The sequence below is a fragment of the Procambarus clarkii genome, chromosome 7 (assembly GCF_040958095.1).
Source record: "Procambarus clarkii isolate CNS0578487 chromosome 7, FALCON_Pclarkii_2.0, whole genome shotgun sequence".
Classification (NCBI taxonomy): domain Eukaryota; kingdom Metazoa; phylum Arthropoda; class Malacostraca; order Decapoda; family Cambaridae; genus Procambarus; species Procambarus clarkii.
Window position 1 is genome coordinate 51,225,024 of NC_091156.1, and position 17,569 is coordinate 51,242,592.

Consider the following 17,569-nt stretch of genomic DNA (forward strand, 5'->3'; position numbering starts at 1 on the left):
CCATGCGCCACTGCTGTTCCTTATTCTCATATCAGATATAGACAAAAATACAAGTCACAGCTTCGTATCATCATCTGCAGATGATACAAAAATCAGCATGAAAATTACCTCTGCTGAAGACATTGAAAAACAACAAACAGATATTAACAAAGCTTTCGACTGGGCAGCAGAAAATAACATGATGTTTAACAGTGATCAATTCCAGGTACTCATATACGGCCAAAATGAGATATGAAACATAATATAGGGTACAAAACACAATCGAATCTGTCCATAGTAGGAAAACAGCATGACAAGGATTTGGGAAAAATGATGTCCGACGACCAAACCTTTAGGAAGCATAACCAAGCAAATATTGCGTCAGCCAGAAAAATGAAAACATGGATTACGAGAACTTTCAAATCCAGAGATCCCATCACAATGGTTGTATTCTTCAAATCACTTGTGTTGTCCCGTCTTGAGTACTGCTCAGTACTCACTTTCCCCTTCAGAGCAGGAGAGATTGCAGAAATAGAGGGAATACGGAGAACATATACGGCAAGCATAGACGAGATAAAGCACCTAAATTATTGGAATCGTCTCAAAGTCCTCCAAATGTACTCACTAGAAAGAAGACGAGAGAGATACCAAATAATATACACGTGGAAAATACTGGAGGGCCAGGTCCTAAATATACACAGTAAAATAACAACGTACTGGAGTGAACGATATGGAAGAAAATGCAGAACAGAACCAGTGAAGAGCAGCGGTGTCATAGGCACAATCAGAGAACACTGTATGAACATCAGAGGTCCACAGTTGTTCAACACACTCCCAGCTAGCATAAGAAATATTGCCAGAACAACAGTGGACCTCTTCAAGAGGAACCTAGATTGTTTATTCCAAAGAGTGCCGGACCAACTGGGCTGCACTGGCTATGTGGGGCTGCGGGCCGCTCCAAGCAACAGCCTGGTGGACCAAGCTCTCACAAGTCTAGCCTGGCCTCGGGCCGGGCTTGGGGAGTAAAAGATCTCCTAAAACCCTATCAACCAGGTAAGGTTCCATTCGTATCCGAGCGGGTTTTCATATACATACTATAGAGATGTCACGACTGTGACGGTAAAAAAAAAAACATGCTTTTTTCAGAAACACTGTTTTTTATTATGTGAGGGAAATCTTCGAAGCCTCTTTACCGATTGCTTTGAAATTTTGACACAACTTTGCATTCGAATAGGTGCGTCTTTTTATATATCTACAATATACATGCCTCACCTGTAACAGGAAAAAGACATGATTTGCTTTGAAAAATAGTGTAATCTGTTGGACATAAGAGCAACATACGCTGTAAACTCCAAAATTTCTTAACCGATTGGTTTGAAATTTTGACACATATTTGCATTCGAATAGGTGCGTCTTTTTATATGCCTACAATATAGATGCCACTCCTGTGACAGGTAAAACCATGCGTTCTGAAAAACAGCGCCATCTGTTGCATATAATAGCAACATGCACGCTATACTAAATATGTCACACATTCCATTTCAATGTTTACGATTGCATTGATAAATTTTATTTTCATAGATTTCGATATATTTTATTTTTTATTGAACTGTTTTGTGTGACATTGTGTTGGAATTGAGCTGTGTTGTTTACCATACCATTCATTTCGTAATTATAAGTATAGATGCCACACCTGTGACAGGTAAAACTATGCCTGTCTTGAAAAACAGCGCTATCTGTTGCATGTAAGACCAACACACATGCTATACTAAATATGTTACAATGCTATTTTAATGTTTCTGATTGCTTTGATAAATTGAATTTTCATAGATTTTGATTTATTTTCATTTTGATTTAATTATTTTGTGTAAATTGCATTGGAATTGAGCTAAGTTTTTATCACATAGTTTATTTTTTCATATTTTCAATTCATTTTATAACTGTTTTTCTTATGTTTCAGTGATGGGGACATCAGATCACTTGATGTTCCCCATTTTCTGATGGGAACATCAGACCATTTGGGAAGGCATTGGACGAGGGAGTTGGAATGGTGGGGATGACGAGGGGACGGAAGTGAGAGATGGTTGGGAGGACGAGATGACAAGGGAAGTGGGTAATGGTGGGGGAGGACGAGGGGATGGGGGGAATGGAGAATGGTGGGGGAAGACAAAAGGACAGGGGAGTGGGGCATAGCGGAAAGCAAGAGGGGATGGTGGAGTGGGGAATGGTTGGGAGGCCGAGGAGACGGGTGAGGGGGAATGGTGGGGAGGACTGGGGAACAGTGAAGGTTGCTATGGCCGGGTACTGCTAGTAAATAAATATAAATGGAAATGTTCGTTTGTTCATAATCGCTAATCTCCGAAAGTTCTTCACCGATTGCTTTGAAATTTTCACACAACGTTCCATTCGCATCCGAGCGGGTTTTTATATACATTCTATATAAATATCATGTATGTGATGGAAAAAAACAATATTTTTTTAAAACGTGTTTTTCACGTGAGGGAAATATTCGAGACCTCTTTACCAATTGCTTTGAAATTTTTTAAACAACGTTGCATCCGAATAGGCGTGGGATTTTATATAACTACTATATACATGCCTCACCAAGAAAATACATGTTTTTTTTTTTTTAAGCTGTGCCATCTGTTGGATGTAAGAGCAACACACACTGTAATCTCTGAAAGTTCTTCACCAATTGCTTTTAAATTTTGATACAACATTCCATTCGAATACTCATGTTTTTATATATCTACTATATAGATGCCACACTTGTGACAGGTAAAAATTTTTTTTTTTTTTAAACAGCGCCATCTGTTGCACATAAGACCAACACACGCTATACTAAATATGTTACGATTTCATTTCAATGTTTCCCATTTCTTTGATAAATTTAATTTTCATAGATTTTGATTTTTTTTTCATTTTGATTTAATTATTTTTGTGAGACATTGCGTTGGAATTGAGTTGTGTTGTTTACCATACAGTTCATTTCGTGAATATAATTTTTTTTTTCATTTCGTTTTTTTATCTTTTTTTTTATATATCAGTGATCAGAACGTCTGGAGCCAGATTCACAAAGAAGTTACGCAAGTACTTACGAACACGAACATCTTTCCTCAATCTTTGATGGCTTTGATTACATTTATTAAACAGTTTACAAGAATGAAAACCTGCCAATCAACTGTTGTTATTGTTATAAACATCATCCTGGTGGTTCGAAGCTCCTTAACTGTTTAATGACTGTAAACAAAACCACCAAAGACTAACAAAAGATGTTCAGGTTCATCAGTGTTTGCGTAACTTCTTTATGAATCTAGCCCCAGATCATTAAATGTTCCCAATTTTCTGATGGGAACATCAGATCAATTGATTGTCAGACGAGGGAGTGGGAAATGGTTGGAAGGACGAGGGGACGGGAGTGGGGGATTGTGGGGAGGATGAGGGGACAGGGGAATAGAGAATGGTGAGGAGGACAAGGGGACAGGGAAGTGGGTGATAGTGGGGAGGACGAGGGGACAGTGGAGTGAGGAATGATTAGGATGGCGAGGGGATGCTGGAGTGGAGAATGATGGGGAGGAAAAAGGGACGAGGGAGTAAGGAATGGTTGGGAGGACGAGGGACTAGGGGAGGGGGGGAATGGTGGGAAGGACTAGGAGACAGGTTGAAGGTTGCTGTGGCTCAGCAAAATCACGCGTTGCTGAGCCACAGCAACGAGTGACCAGGTACAACAAGTATATATATATATTAATATATTTTGGTAGCAGTCTTTCTCTCCGGGTAGTCGGTGTCAGCGTTAAAGCACATCCCAATGTTTGTCTCCTTATTATATACTGCATAATGAAAGGAAGTCATGGAAAGGAACGGCAGTTATCCTCATGCAGCAAATACTAAGGGGACCAACATGCCATAACGCTGACAGCGACTCCCCGGAGAGATACAAACGGAGTATTGTGAACTCTTACGTCGACCGAGATTTAACTGATCAATCAAAAATGGATGTAAATTATACAAACTAGAAGGTTCAATAATTTTTCAATTCAAAATTCCAACACAAATTGTGTTGGATTCCCCATTGCCATTCCAAAGTCTGTAAATAATACTCATTATTATAAGTAAATTTACATCCTTTTACACACAGCATATCAAGATTGACAATAATATCAGCAAACAGAGGAAATATTTGGTTCATTAATTCATGAACAAGGTAATCAAGAATATCATCAACAGGTACCTTTGTAAACAAAGAACAAACGTCAAAACTGATTAACTTGACAGCAAGATTGGTTAGAACAATATGCAATTAATGTTTCCCAAATGAGAAGTCATTTGGTGTAATGAGAAGATGAAATAATTCCTAACAATGGAAACAGGATTTTTGTGAGCCATTTAGAAAGCTTGTAAGAAATGGATCTCACAGAAATGATGATAGGCCTCATGTGACAGGCTTATGAGTCTTGACAAGTTCCATAGAGATATGGTAATGAAGGAGATGAGGTAGAAAATTTAATTAAGCATATTGATTAAGAAGATATTTATGGTTTCTTAAAAACTTCTTCAAGTTGCTATTGAAGGACTTGATGATGTCATTAAGAGGATTTCTCCTGAGTTTGGTGAATGTAGAAGAATCTTGAAGGAGAGATCATTCATTTTGGAAATATATTCCTTCTTGTTTAAAATAACAACTTTGTGTGTCAGTGATCACAGCGAGGTAAGGTCAAAGATTAAAACAGCCTTAGCCCGTCCAAGCCATTGCTACAGCCAATAAGACACAACGGGTGATCTTGGAGTTCATGTTCTTAGAAACAATGAGATTTACATTTAATCTGATTATACCCTCCTTGGGATGGTGGGTGTGGTGGTGAAGGCTGTGGCAGGCTGGAGGGCAGTCGTGTGGAAGCAGCGGCCCTATTAAGTACTCCTCCATATCTGCCTGTGGCAGCGACGAAGAGAACCCAACTAAATGGCTGGCACCCGATGTGATCTTGTTGACTCAAGTCGAGTCTGCAGTATGTGGGAGTATTGTATGGGAGACTAACCTGGTGTGGAGCGTTGTAGTGATGATTCGGAGTTAGGGACTTAGGTTGAGGTTACGAATTGTAGATGGTGACCAGATAGGTCTAGTATTTATTGGTACGGGTAGCCAATTTAACCAAGTTGGATATGTTAAATTGTTAATTAATGTCAGTCTATTTTATATAATTAAATTGGAAAAACTGACGGCCATTAATCACCTATCGTATGTTCTCTCGTGTGAGTTCCAGTACAAACATATTGGTACGCCTCAAGGGCCTGGGTGAAGAAAAATAGATTTTTGGCAGTATACTATTCAAAAGGTAAGTGAGATATAGTTGGGTAAATGTTGTGTTCAGATTAAATCTGGGGTCAAAGTTCATGATAAATTTGGTGGCAGGTTTTGGAACACTATAGGAGTGCAAGGAAGTGTGTTACTGGTTAAGTTGATGGGGGTGAGTTACTGGTTGACTGTTAGACGAGTGGTTCACGTCAGGTTAGTGGTGAGAACAGTGGTTACTAGAGTAAGGAAGGGTAGGTCAGGTGGGGACCATGTCAAAGGGTTCACAGTTAATTACAGGGACTAGGCCATAGTGGGGCATACATGGTTTTACTTTTTTGTTTATAGATTCCTGCAACGAGAGACGTCTGAGAAGAATGAAAATATCATTAATCAATAAACGTAAAGAGCAGTGTACGTATCGCGCATTACAGCGAGTGGTTAGGCAAATTATCGTGGTAAAGGAGGGCCGAGTGGGCCGCACCATGGGGCTTGTTATATATCATTGGTGTGGCGGTAATATGGAGAACTCATTACTAAAGTGAAATCAAGCATGAATACTACAAAAGTTAAAGAAAATTCAATTCAATGCAGAATGTAATTTAAATGTTTCAAAGCGAATAAAGAAATAACTAAATATTTAAGCGAAATATTTAAGGGAAATATTTAAGCAGTCCACCTGTTACCAGTGATTTATTATACAACATGGAGAGTGGCAGGCACAGTGCTTTTGCTCCTTCCTTTAGTATCCATGGTGATATTCCATCTGGGCCTAGAGTCACATCCAACTCTAGCACTTACATCCCAATTACATCCTTACATCCCCCAATGGTAATCGTAAACTCCTGTAGGGGTGCCTGGTTGACCATTCCTTCTCTTATCTGTGGAAAGTCTCCTTGCTCTGATTTGAAGACCTGAAACTTTTTAATGAGTTACTCGCACACTTTCTTGTCGTTTGTAGTGAATCTGTCTACCCCTATCCTCAGTTTCATTACCTGTTCCTTCACTGTTGTTTTTCTCCGGATATGGCTGTGCAGCAATTTAGGCTGAGTCTTTGCCTTGCTTGCTTGCTATGTCGTTTTTGTATTGCCCTTCTTCCTCTCTTCTCACCCTGACGTATCCATTCCTGGCACTCCTGTATCTTTCTCTGCTCTCAAGTGTCCTGTTATTTCTATAGTTTCTCCACGCCCTTTTACTTAGCTGCTTTGCTAGCTTACATCTCTGATTTAACCATGGGTTTCTTATCTGCAATTAATTTATTTCCTTTTGGAACGGGACAAACTTGTCTGCTGCCTCCTTACACTTCTGTGTGTTATATTCCATCATGTCTTGGGTAGTCTTTCCCCTGAGCTCTGTTTCCCATGTCATATCTGTTACAAATTTTCTTATCTTCACATAGATTCCCTTGCGGAATGTCAGCATTTGGTTTTCAGGTCACATCCTAGAGTACATTAACCAAGTATTTGGTTTTCAGGTCACATCCTACAGTACATTAACCCTTCTTCGACCAGATACTCAAACATCAGTACACTGTGATCGCTCATTCCTACTGGGGCCTCGAAATCAATTTCTCTTATGTCGGAGTCATTCAGAGTGAAGACTAGGTCGAATCTCGCTGGTTCATCGTTTCTCCTCATTCTCGTGGGTTCCCTGATATGCTGGCTTAAAAAGTTTTTTGTCGCCACCTCCAGTAGTTTAGCTCTCCATGTTTCCTCACCTCCATGCAGTGCCTTGTTCTCCCAGACTATCCTTCCGTGATTGAAGTCCCCCACGATGAGCAGGTGGTGTATGATGGAGTGTGTGATGGAGTAGAGTGTGTTCCTCGTGTGTGATGGAGTAGAGTGTGTTCCTCGTGTGTGATGGAGTAGAGTGTGTTCCTCGTGTGTGATGGAGTAGAGTGTGTTCCTCGTGTGTGATGGGGTAGAGTGTGTTCCTCGTGTGTGATGAAGTAGCACGTATTGGTATGGTAGTACTGAGGCACGTGTTGGTGTGGTAGTGTTGTGGCACGTGTTGGTGTGGTAGTGTTGTGGCACGTGTTGGTGTGGTAGTGCTGTGGCACGTGTTGGTGTGGTAGTGTTGTGGCACGTGTTGGTGTGGTAGTGCTGTGGCACGTGTTGGTGTGGTAGTGTTGTGGCACGTGTTGGTGTGGTAGTGTTGTGGCACGTCTTGGTGTGGTAGTGTTGTGGCACGTGTTGGTGTGGTAGTGTTGTGGCACGTGTTGGTGTGGTAGTGCTGTGGCACGTGTTGGTGTGGTAGTGTTGTGGCACGTGTTGGTGTGGTAGTGTTGTGGCACGTGTTGGTGTGGTAGTGTTGTGGCACGTGTTGGTGTGGTAGTGTTGTGGCACGTGTTGGTGTGGTAGTGTTGTGGCACGTGTTGGTGTGGTCACACTGTGGCACGTGTTGGTGTGGTAGTACTGTAGCACGTGTTGGTGTGGTAGCACTGTGGCACGTGTTGGTGTGGTAGTACTGTAGCACGTCTTGGTGTGGTCACACTGTGGCACGTCTTGGTGTGGTCACACTGTGGCACGTTTTGGTGTGGTATACTGTAGCACGTGTTGGTGTGGTAGCACTGTGGCACGTTTTGGTGTGGTAGTACTGTAGCACGTGTTGGTGTGGTATTACTGTGGCACGTGTTGGTGTGGTATTACTGTGGCACGTGTTGGTGTGGTAGTACTGTAGCACGTGTTGGTGTGGTATTACTGTGGCACGTGTTGGTGTGGTATTACTGTGGCACGTGTTGGTGTGGTAGTACTGTGGCACGTGTTAGTGTGGTAGCACTGTGGCACGTGTTGGTGTGGTAGTACTGTGGCACGTGTTGGTGTGGTAGTACTGTGGCACGTGTTGGTGTGGTATTACTGTGGCACGTGTTGGTGTGGTAGTACTGTGGCACGTGTTGGTGTGGTAGCACTGTGGCACGTGTTGGTGTGGTAGTACTGTGGCACGTGTTGGTGTGGTAGCACTGTGGCACGTGTTGGTGTGGTAGTACTGTAGCACGTGTTGGTGTGGTAGTACTGTAGCACGTGTTGGTGTGGTAGTACTGTGGCACGTGTTGGTGTGGTAGTACTGTGGCACGTGTTGGTGTGGTAGTACTGTAGCACGTGTTGGTGTGGTAGTACTGTAGCACGTGTTGGTGTGGTAGCACTGTGGCACGTGTTGGTGTGGTAGTACTGTGGCACGTGTTGGTGTGGTAGCACTGTGGCACGTGTTGGTGTGGTAGTACTGTGGCACGTGTTGGTGTGGTAGTACTGTGGCACGTGTTGGTGTGGTAGCACTGTGGCACGTGTTGGTGTGGTAGTACTGTAGCACGTGTTGGTGTGGTAGTACTGTGGCACGTGTTGGTGTGGTAGTACTGTGGCACGTGTTGGTGTGGTAGTACTGTAGCACGTGTTGGTGTGGTAGTACTGTAGCACGTGTTGGTGTGGTAGCACTGTGGCACGTGTTGGTGTGGTAGTACTGTAGCACGTGTTGGTGTGGTAGTACTGTGGCACGTGTTGGTGTGGTAGTACTGTAGCACGTGTTGGTGTGGTAGCACTGTAGCACGTGTTGGTGTGGTAGTACTGTAGCACGTGTTGGTGTGGTAGTACTGTGGCACGTGTTGGTGTGGTAGTACTGTAGCACGTGTTGGTGTGGTAGCACTGTAGCACGTGTTGGTGTGGTAGTACTGTAGCACGTGTTGGTGTGGTAGCACTGTAGCACGTGTTGGTGTGGTAGTACTGTAGCACGTGTTGGTGTGGTAGCACTGTAGCACGTGTTGGTGTGGTAGTACTGTAGCACGTGTTGGTGTGGTAGTACTGTGGCACGTGTTGGTGTGGTAGTACTGTAGCACGTGTTGGTGTGGTAGCACTGTAGCACGTGTTGGTGTGGTAGTACTGTAGCACGTGTTGGTGTGGTAGCACTGTAGCACGTGTTGGTGTGGTAGTACTGTAGCACGTGTTGGTGTGGTAGCACTGTAGCACGTGTTGGTGTGGTAGTACTGTAGCACGTGTTGGTGTGGTAGTACTGTGGCACGTGTTGGTGTGGTAGTACTGTAGCACGTGTTGGTGTGGTAGCACTGTAGCACGTGTTGGTGTGGTAGTACTGTGGCACGTGTTGGTGTGGTAGCACTGTAGCACGTGTTGGTGTGGTAGTACTGTAGCACGTGTTGGTGTGGTAGCACTGTAGCACGTGTTGGTGTGGTAGTACTGTGGCACGTGTTGGTGTGGTAGCACTGTAGCACGTGTTGGTGTGGTAGTACTGTAGCACGTGTTGGTGTGGTAGCACTGTGGCACGTGTTGGTGTGGTATTACTGTGGCACGTGTTGGTGTGGTAGTACTGTGGCACGTGTTGGTGTGGTAGCACTGTGGCACGTGTTGGTGTGGTAGTACTGTGGCACGTGTTGGTGTGGTAGCACTGTGGCACGTGTTGGTGTGGTAGCACTGTGGCACGTGTTGGTGTGGTAGTACTGTAGCACGTGTTGGTGTGGTAGTACTGTAGCACGTGTTGGTGTGGTAGTACTGTGGCACGTGTTGGTGTGGTAGTACTGTGGCACGTGTTGGTGTGGTAGTACTGTAGCACGTGTTGGTGTGGTAGTACTGTAGCACGTGTTGGTGTGGTAGTACTGTAGCACGTGTTGGTGTGGTAGTACTGTGGCACGTGTTGGTGTGGTAGTACTGTGGCACGTGTTGGTGTGGTAGTACTGTAGCACGTGTTGGTGTGGTAGTACTGTAGCACGTGTTGGTGTGGTAGCACTGTGGCACGTGTTGCTATAAACAAACACTATACTCATAAGTGTGTCTATACTCATAGCTTAACCTTCTTAGCTCTTGAACTAGTTTTGATGTTTTTCTCCTTAGATGACTATACAACAGCTCTTGAGGGGCCTTAGCTTCAGGTGCAGTGTTGCTCACATTGCCTTCACTCATGACTTGAATATATTGACTTCTGCCTCGATCAGAGTCTCTGTAATGTGTTCTCGTCTTAGTTCTCTGCTTCTTTTTCCATACTTTTTGGTGCTCTCCTTCGCTTTCCTGCTTCCCCATAGAATTAGTTGGTTACTTTGCTATCCTCGTCCATCGTCGTCTTGTGCTGAATGAGCTTGTTCGTGGCATCTTCACATTCCGAGCAATGAATTCCATCATCAAATGTGTTTTTTCATTTTAAATTTCGTCTCTCATTAGACTTCACTGAAACCTCCATCACCTTACTACGTCTGTAACTCTAATCTATGGAGTCGCCATCTCTATAACTCTCATCTTCCTCAACGGATTACTTGGTCTAACCAACTCCTTTGACTCATTATGTGCAAAAAAAAAATGTTAAAGCAGTTGTTTAGGGTCATCGTATACTCTATATTTTTAACATCTTCCCCATTTTCTAAAACATCTGCTCAAGTGGTGCTAGTGGGTCATCTCTCCTTTTCCCTGTTGACTCTTTAATATGTTACTTCAAGAAGTGTTTATACGTAGTATTGCTCTCTATCTCACATCTTCCAGCGGGAGTCTCTAATTATCCACTCAATTTCCCTGAGATAAAAATCCAAAAGCATTTAAATCATAGCCCTCACTTTCACTATCACTGCGTCTGCCTTTTCCAATACCTTTCACCATGTTTCGATGAGTTAGTCGTATTTGTTGTAAATAAGGATGTTGAATGTAACAGAATAAATCATAAAACAAAAAATCAACTTACATGTCAAGGAAGCCGCAAAATTTTCTTTGGAATGGCTGTATTAATTTGGTCAACGTAATAAAATAAATAATTTGTTTTGCGCGTGGACGGTTAATGTAAAAGATTATCAAATAAATAGTTGCGGAAAAGGCAATCCGCTTATATGCGAGAGTAAATATTTATTGAAGGAGTAAACTTACAGAGAAGTTAGGCCACTGCCAACCCTTTGGTACTCAGATAAAATACTTACTGCAGAAAAGGCCCAACACGAGCCACATTGTAACTGGTTCTTGACAGGAGTGACGGACCCATTGGTGCGCCAGTCCACAGTGGCTGGCGGAGTGGTCGTTGTGGCGGTGACCAGCACGGTGTTACTCTGGGAAGACGTGGCCTTGTATCCGTTCTTCGCAGCTCGGAACTGTTCAATTGTCTGCCATATATAGACAAGGATTTGGGATGTTTAGATTTGGGATGAGCAAATATGTTTATTTCTATTATTTATGTTTTACAATTATGATGCACAATGTATGCAAATCTTATAAACCGAATATAACAACATTTATTATGTTGGATTTAGAGCTCGGGTCAAGTACTGAAACAGGTTTGGTTATTTTTTTAAATGTAAAGGAGTTTTTTACATTCTTCTAAAGCCAATAGCACGCATTGCGTTTCGGGTAGGTCCTTAATCGTAATTTCCCCCCGTAATACGGCCCGTCAAATCCTTTTGCAACCAAGTACCCATTCACTGCTGGGTGAACAGAGGAGTACAGTTAAGGACTGGTACCTAGCCACTCCTCCCCAACCAGGATATGAACTCAGGACAAATTGCTCACGAAGCGCCAGGCGAATGTGTTACCATTGGTAACAGGGGAGACCATAATAAAGGATCGGTGCTCAGAAGTAAAGGAAATTTAGGATCAGAAAGCCTTCGTACCATTCTTCCCAATATTACAGTCCAGGTCATCTTGCCAGACGAGTGTACTAACTCCTACACCACAATCCAGGTCATCTTGCCGGACGAGTGTACTAACTCCTACACCACAGTCCAGGTCATCTTGCCGGAGGAGTGTACTAACCCCTACACCACAGTCCAGGTCATCTTGCCGGAGGAGTGTACTAACCCCTACACCACAGTCCAGGTCATCTTGCCGGAGGAGTGTACTAACCCCTACACCACAGTCCAGGTCATCTTGCCGGACAAGTACAATAACCCCTACACCACAGTCCAGGTCATCTTGCCGGAGAAGTGTATTAACTCCTACACCACAGACCAGGTCATCTTGCCGGACGAGTGTACTAACTCCTACACCACAGTCCAGGTCATCTTGCCGGACGAGTGTGCTAACTCCTACACCACACGTTTGGAAATTCACATAAGTGTGAAATTTCACAAAATATATCAGGAAATTAAATAATATTACACTGCGGCTTACACCGAATAACTTTCCGGTTCCAGTCGTTAATTCCGAGTCAAAATTGCAACATAATAATAACATACCACAGAGACTGACCATGTCAGTAAAATCGTTCACCCCCATGTTGAAAGTAGAGTTCTTCTTCTGCTCATGATCTTTGATGATCTGGAGATTAGCCTCGAACGCGTTCCTGCGACTTGCTTCTTCTGTTGAGTTCTTGAATTCCCGCTTATATTTACCCTGAGGAAATACACAAACACTTGTATTAAAGCGGCATTCTTAGTACTTAATACACTGCATTATTCCTCAGTGGACACAGGTACATGCTCTACATCTTCATCATTCCACTAAGAAACAAACACTCGTATATCTAATGATTAAACTTATATACCACAGATCTACAAGAGATTTTATTGGTTTTTAATTGAGTCAAAATAATCAAAGAAACCAATTGTGATATTATATGATGTTTATTATTTTTACCATTGGAAAACAACTTTATCATTACCTTATTTAATTTTAATTTATGGCAGTTGGTTCAAAACAATTATTTGATACTCATCTGTATTTTACTGTTAATGGTCCTAAATAAAAAAGAGGAGAAATATATATATATAAATAATAACATAAGAACATATGAATAAAGGTAACTACAGAAGGACTATTGGCTCATACGAGGCAGCTCAAATTTATAAACCCCCAATCCCACTCATAAATATGTCTAGCCCTCGCTTGAAATAATCAAGGGACCCCACCTCCACCACGATACGCGGTAATTGCTTCCACAAATCAAAAAACCTTGTTGCCAAACCAGAATTTACCCAGGTCCATCCTAAATCTAAACTTTAGATTTAGATCCACTTTCTAAAATCCACTTTCAAAATATTAGCAAGTTCCCTCCCTATTTCTAGTGCAAAAGAAGACTATGGTAAAGGGTCATCACAATGTTGCAGCCGCCTTCTTTAGGAACTTTCGGTCGTGTCAGGGCCTGAGGCTTTCATTATATCCAGCTCCTCTAATTGTTTTTTAACTTCCTCTGGTGTTACTTCTATTTCAATCAAACATTTTTTCTATCAGTACCTGTTCTATTAGAAGCGGTATGTGTGGGACAGTTCGGATTGTATCATAAAAACTTGATGGAAGCTTTAATTGAGTTGTTCAAACATTTGCTGATCATTCTTCGTGTAGCCTTATCCTCTTCTTTCGAGTAGCCCGATCACTTGTTCATTTACCGACAACGTCCTCCTCATGTGGCTATATAGTAGTTTTGGCTGATCCTTGGTGTTACGGTATCGCCACCTACGTACTACGGCCAGTCTACGTACTCTCAGCTCTGTCCTGGAAGAAGACTAAGTAAGCCACCGTCGATCTGCGCAGTGTGTTAGCTGCTAAACTTCGCAGTGTTGATGGAGATCGGCTTACCCGGGATTGGCTTAGGAGAGTCACGGACGACAGTGTGGTGCCTATCGTGAAGTGCTTCTAGCAGGTTACTAGAGGCTTCTGCCAGGGGTTAGCTACCCCTGTATATGGTTGTCTTGCGACCCTGATCAGCGTGTTGCTGAAGTCCTCTGCCAGCGAATTGCTGGAGAGCGAAAGTGGGGTGTAGGCACCACGTGATACTGTGTCGGTGGACTGGCCCACGTTAAAGGTTTACTCGCCAGTGTTTATCAGTACACGTGCTCAAGGTACTGGACGGTGGAAAAACTGGAGATGGTGTACACTGCCAACGCAGTAGTGTCCTGCGTGAACGTGACACTAATGTATACACGTGTAGTTATAATCTATTTAATCAAATATATATTTTTAATGGTGAAAGTGTAAATATATTGGTGAAGGGAGCTGTGTATTGTTCATTCCCCCTTCCCCTCCTTTCTCTTCATTGCACTATACAACCAGTTCTTGAAAGCATACTACCGACTTTCGGATACTATAAATTACAATAAATAGGTTACGACATCAAGAACCCGGTTACTGGTCCCAAGTGGCCGTAACACTTGGCCTTGGTTGCTGTGTCATTCTTATACTGCTTTTCTGCTGCTCTGAGTTCCTGCGTATTCATTCCTCTCTCATGCATATATGTTGTGGTTCTCCTCTTTTTAGTGCTCCCTATATTTTTGGCAAGCTCTTTTACTTTTTGCGTCTAAGCATTCTATTAAACCATAGGCATTTTTTCTCTTGGATCCTTTCTCCTTTAATGGTGGCATAAATTTTCTTAAGACGTCTTTTCATCGCCTAGTTATGAAGTCCGCCATGCCTTGTGGTGGTCATAATTCTCATGGTATTCTCTCTAAAAAATTCTATTATCTTTTGGTACTCGCCCTTATGAAGAGCGAGTTTCCCACTCCCCTCTTCTCTTCCTCTAACCACAGCTTTCATAACAACTACATAATCAAAGATGAGTGCGTAATGGTCACTGGCCTCCAGCGGCACTTCCTGCTCAATGTCCACTTAGCTCTCTGTTAAGTGTTTGTACTTACCTAGTTGTACTTATCTAGTTGTGCTTGCGGGGGTTGAGCTCTGGCTCTCGACGCCTCTCAACTGTCAATCAACTGGTGTACAGGTTCCTGAGCCTATTAAGCTCTATCATATCTATACTTGAAACTGTGTATGGAATCTGCCTCCACTACATCACTGACTAATGTATTCCATTTGTCTACTACTCTGACACTGAAAACAATCTTTCTAATGTTCTCTATGGTTCATTTGGGCACTCAATTTCCACCTGTGTCCCCTAGTGCGTGTGCCCCTTGTGTTAAACAATCTGTCTTTACCTACCCTATCAATTCCTCTGAGAATCTTTTATGTGGTAATCATATCCCCTGTAACTCTTCTGTCTCCCAGTGACGTGAGGTTTAATTCCCGTAGTCTCTCCTCGTAGCTCATACCCCTCATTTCGGACACTAGTCTGGTTGTAAACCTTTGAACCTTTTCCAGTTTAATCCTATGCTTGACTAGATATGGACTCCATGATGGAGCCGCATACTCCAGGATTGGTCTAACATATGTGGAACACAAAGTTATGAAAGATTCCTTACACAAGTTTCTAAAGGCCGTTCTTATGTTAGCCAGCCTAGCATATGCCGCTGATGTTATCCTCTTGATATTGACTTCAGGGGCCAGGACTGGCGTGATATCAACCCCCAGGTCACTCTCTCTCTCTCTGTCTGTCTCTCTCTCTCTCTCTCTCTCTCTCTCTCTCTCTCTCTTTCTCTCTGAGACTCTTGGAGTACTTCAACTTCCAAATGATACCTTGTATCTGGTCTCCTGCTCCCTACACCTATCTTCATTACATTACATTTGCTTAGGTTAAACTAATAACGTTTTGTTCGACCATTCCTGCAGCTTGTCCAGGTCTTCATGAAGCCTCAAGCTGTCCTGCTCTGTCTTAATCCTTCTCATAGTTTTGGCGTCGTCAGCAAACATTAAGAGGAATGAGTCTGTACCCTCTGGGAGATCATTGTTCTTGAGTTTGTGTATGTGTGCGCGTACTCACCTAGCTGTCCTTGCTTTAATGATTTACTTGATTTTACTTAACATATATATCACAGCTGCATGTGATAGAAGTACCATGATGCATCTTATCTTTGTTATTGTATTAAAATTCTAGAATAAATCTAATGTGCATCCTTCATACAGCTATGAAACAACATTTTCAATTTTTTAATATATGTTATTGGCATATATAAATATAATTTTAAACATTAAAACTGTATATTTTAAAATATAATGGGTCAAATATTATTACAAAATCATGTTTGGCCAAGTCATATCAACAAAACTGATACAATATTTTAAACTTTTGAGAAAATCAATTACAGCAATGTTGTAACTTAATTGACCCATTTATTAAAGGACTCCCAGCTGCACGCCTTACCCCTGTACCACGACTGGCCCATTGACTAAGGGACTCCCAGCTGCACGCCTTACCACTGCACCACGAAGTTTTACCGATGATCTAATTCCCTGTACTTGGCTAACTTGTATCTTTCTCTGTGTGTCGCCGCGGCTCCTGCTTGGCCGGCAGAGAGGTTGATGTATGTGGTTGCCAGGGTGGATACGCAAGTATGTCCCACGTCAACTGTCTGCCACCCTTCCAAGGGCGCAGTGTGATTCCAACTGGTCGGACGGGAAAGCTAACAGAATCACGGTTCAATAGATTGTGGGGCTCTCTGCTGGACACTGGGCTGAAGCAAGATTTCCCTTAATGATGTCACTGACTTTGTCGTGTTTAGAGTGCCAACCGCCGATTTTCCACAGTGCAGGCCATGCAATCCACATTCGTCAGCATCTGCTTCGTCGCAAATACACCTATGAACAGTATGGATAGGGGCAGCATGGCGGAGAGCGATTGCAATACGGAGCTCCTGTGGATCAAGACGTGTGCCTGTCGCAGACATAGGGACTGCCAAAAGGAAGTCCCCTGCATGGGGAGCCTGCACAGCTGTGAGGCGTGCACGATCACTGGGGGTTGTTGCTGCCTCCAGCAAAGCTGTGGATTCTTTTGTGGTTTCTTGCCAGAAAAAACCATCGGTAAGGCTTCGGTTAACCGAAACCATCCTGGTTTCGGTTAACCGAAACCAAGATAATCAAGAAACTAACAACAATATATTGAGTACCTATGGCAATTCCACGACCACGACCAAGAGACGGCTTCCTGAACCTTGCAGGAATCAACCTCACTGAGGACCAAGTCACTCTCTTAAATCTGGGTATAAACTGTCACGTTATATCCAGACCAAGTGAGATATACGACATATACGACCTCGAGACACAGAAGAAGGTCACAACCAAAGACACCTTACAAGCAGAACTTATTGCGGAAGGAGGAAAGAATCGAGGCAATTACAGAAGCACCATACTGTCCCCTGAGCTCAAAGCGGCAGCTAAGAGCCTTCGTGAGAACAAGGAGATAGTCGTCAGAAGAGGTGACAAGTCGCCAATATACGTCATTCTTAAAAAAGACGAATATCTGGCGAAAATGAACCTCATACTCTCTGACCAAAATAAATTCCAAAAGGTAACGAAGGACACTACAGCCGAATTGAAGGCAAAGGTCAACAAATTGATCGAAACTGTGAACGCCAAGAAATCCGGACTCCACCTGCCAAAGATTATTGGGGAATATAAGCCTGGATATGCGTATGGAAATGTGAAGACACATAAGCCTGGAAACGCACTTCGGCCAATCATTAGCCAGATACCCACACCCACGTACAGACTGGCGAAGGGACTCAACGGC

General features: G+C 43.0%; 1 protein-coding gene across 1 annotated transcript in view; it reads right to left on the reverse strand.

Annotated features, from left to right (window-relative positions):
• Positions 1–17,569, reverse strand: part of LOC123752887 (procathepsin L) — a 54,310-nt gene that overhangs the window by 22,523 nt on the left and 14,218 nt on the right. Inside the window, exons 3-4 of the mRNA XM_069316262.1 lie at positions 12,427–12,570; positions 11,166–11,345 (exon numbers count right to left, since the gene is read on the reverse strand). Coding sequence (XP_069172363.1) covers positions 11,166–11,345; positions 12,427–12,570 — 324 coding nt within the window. The remainder of the gene's footprint in view (positions 1–11,165; positions 11,346–12,426; positions 12,571–17,569) is intronic.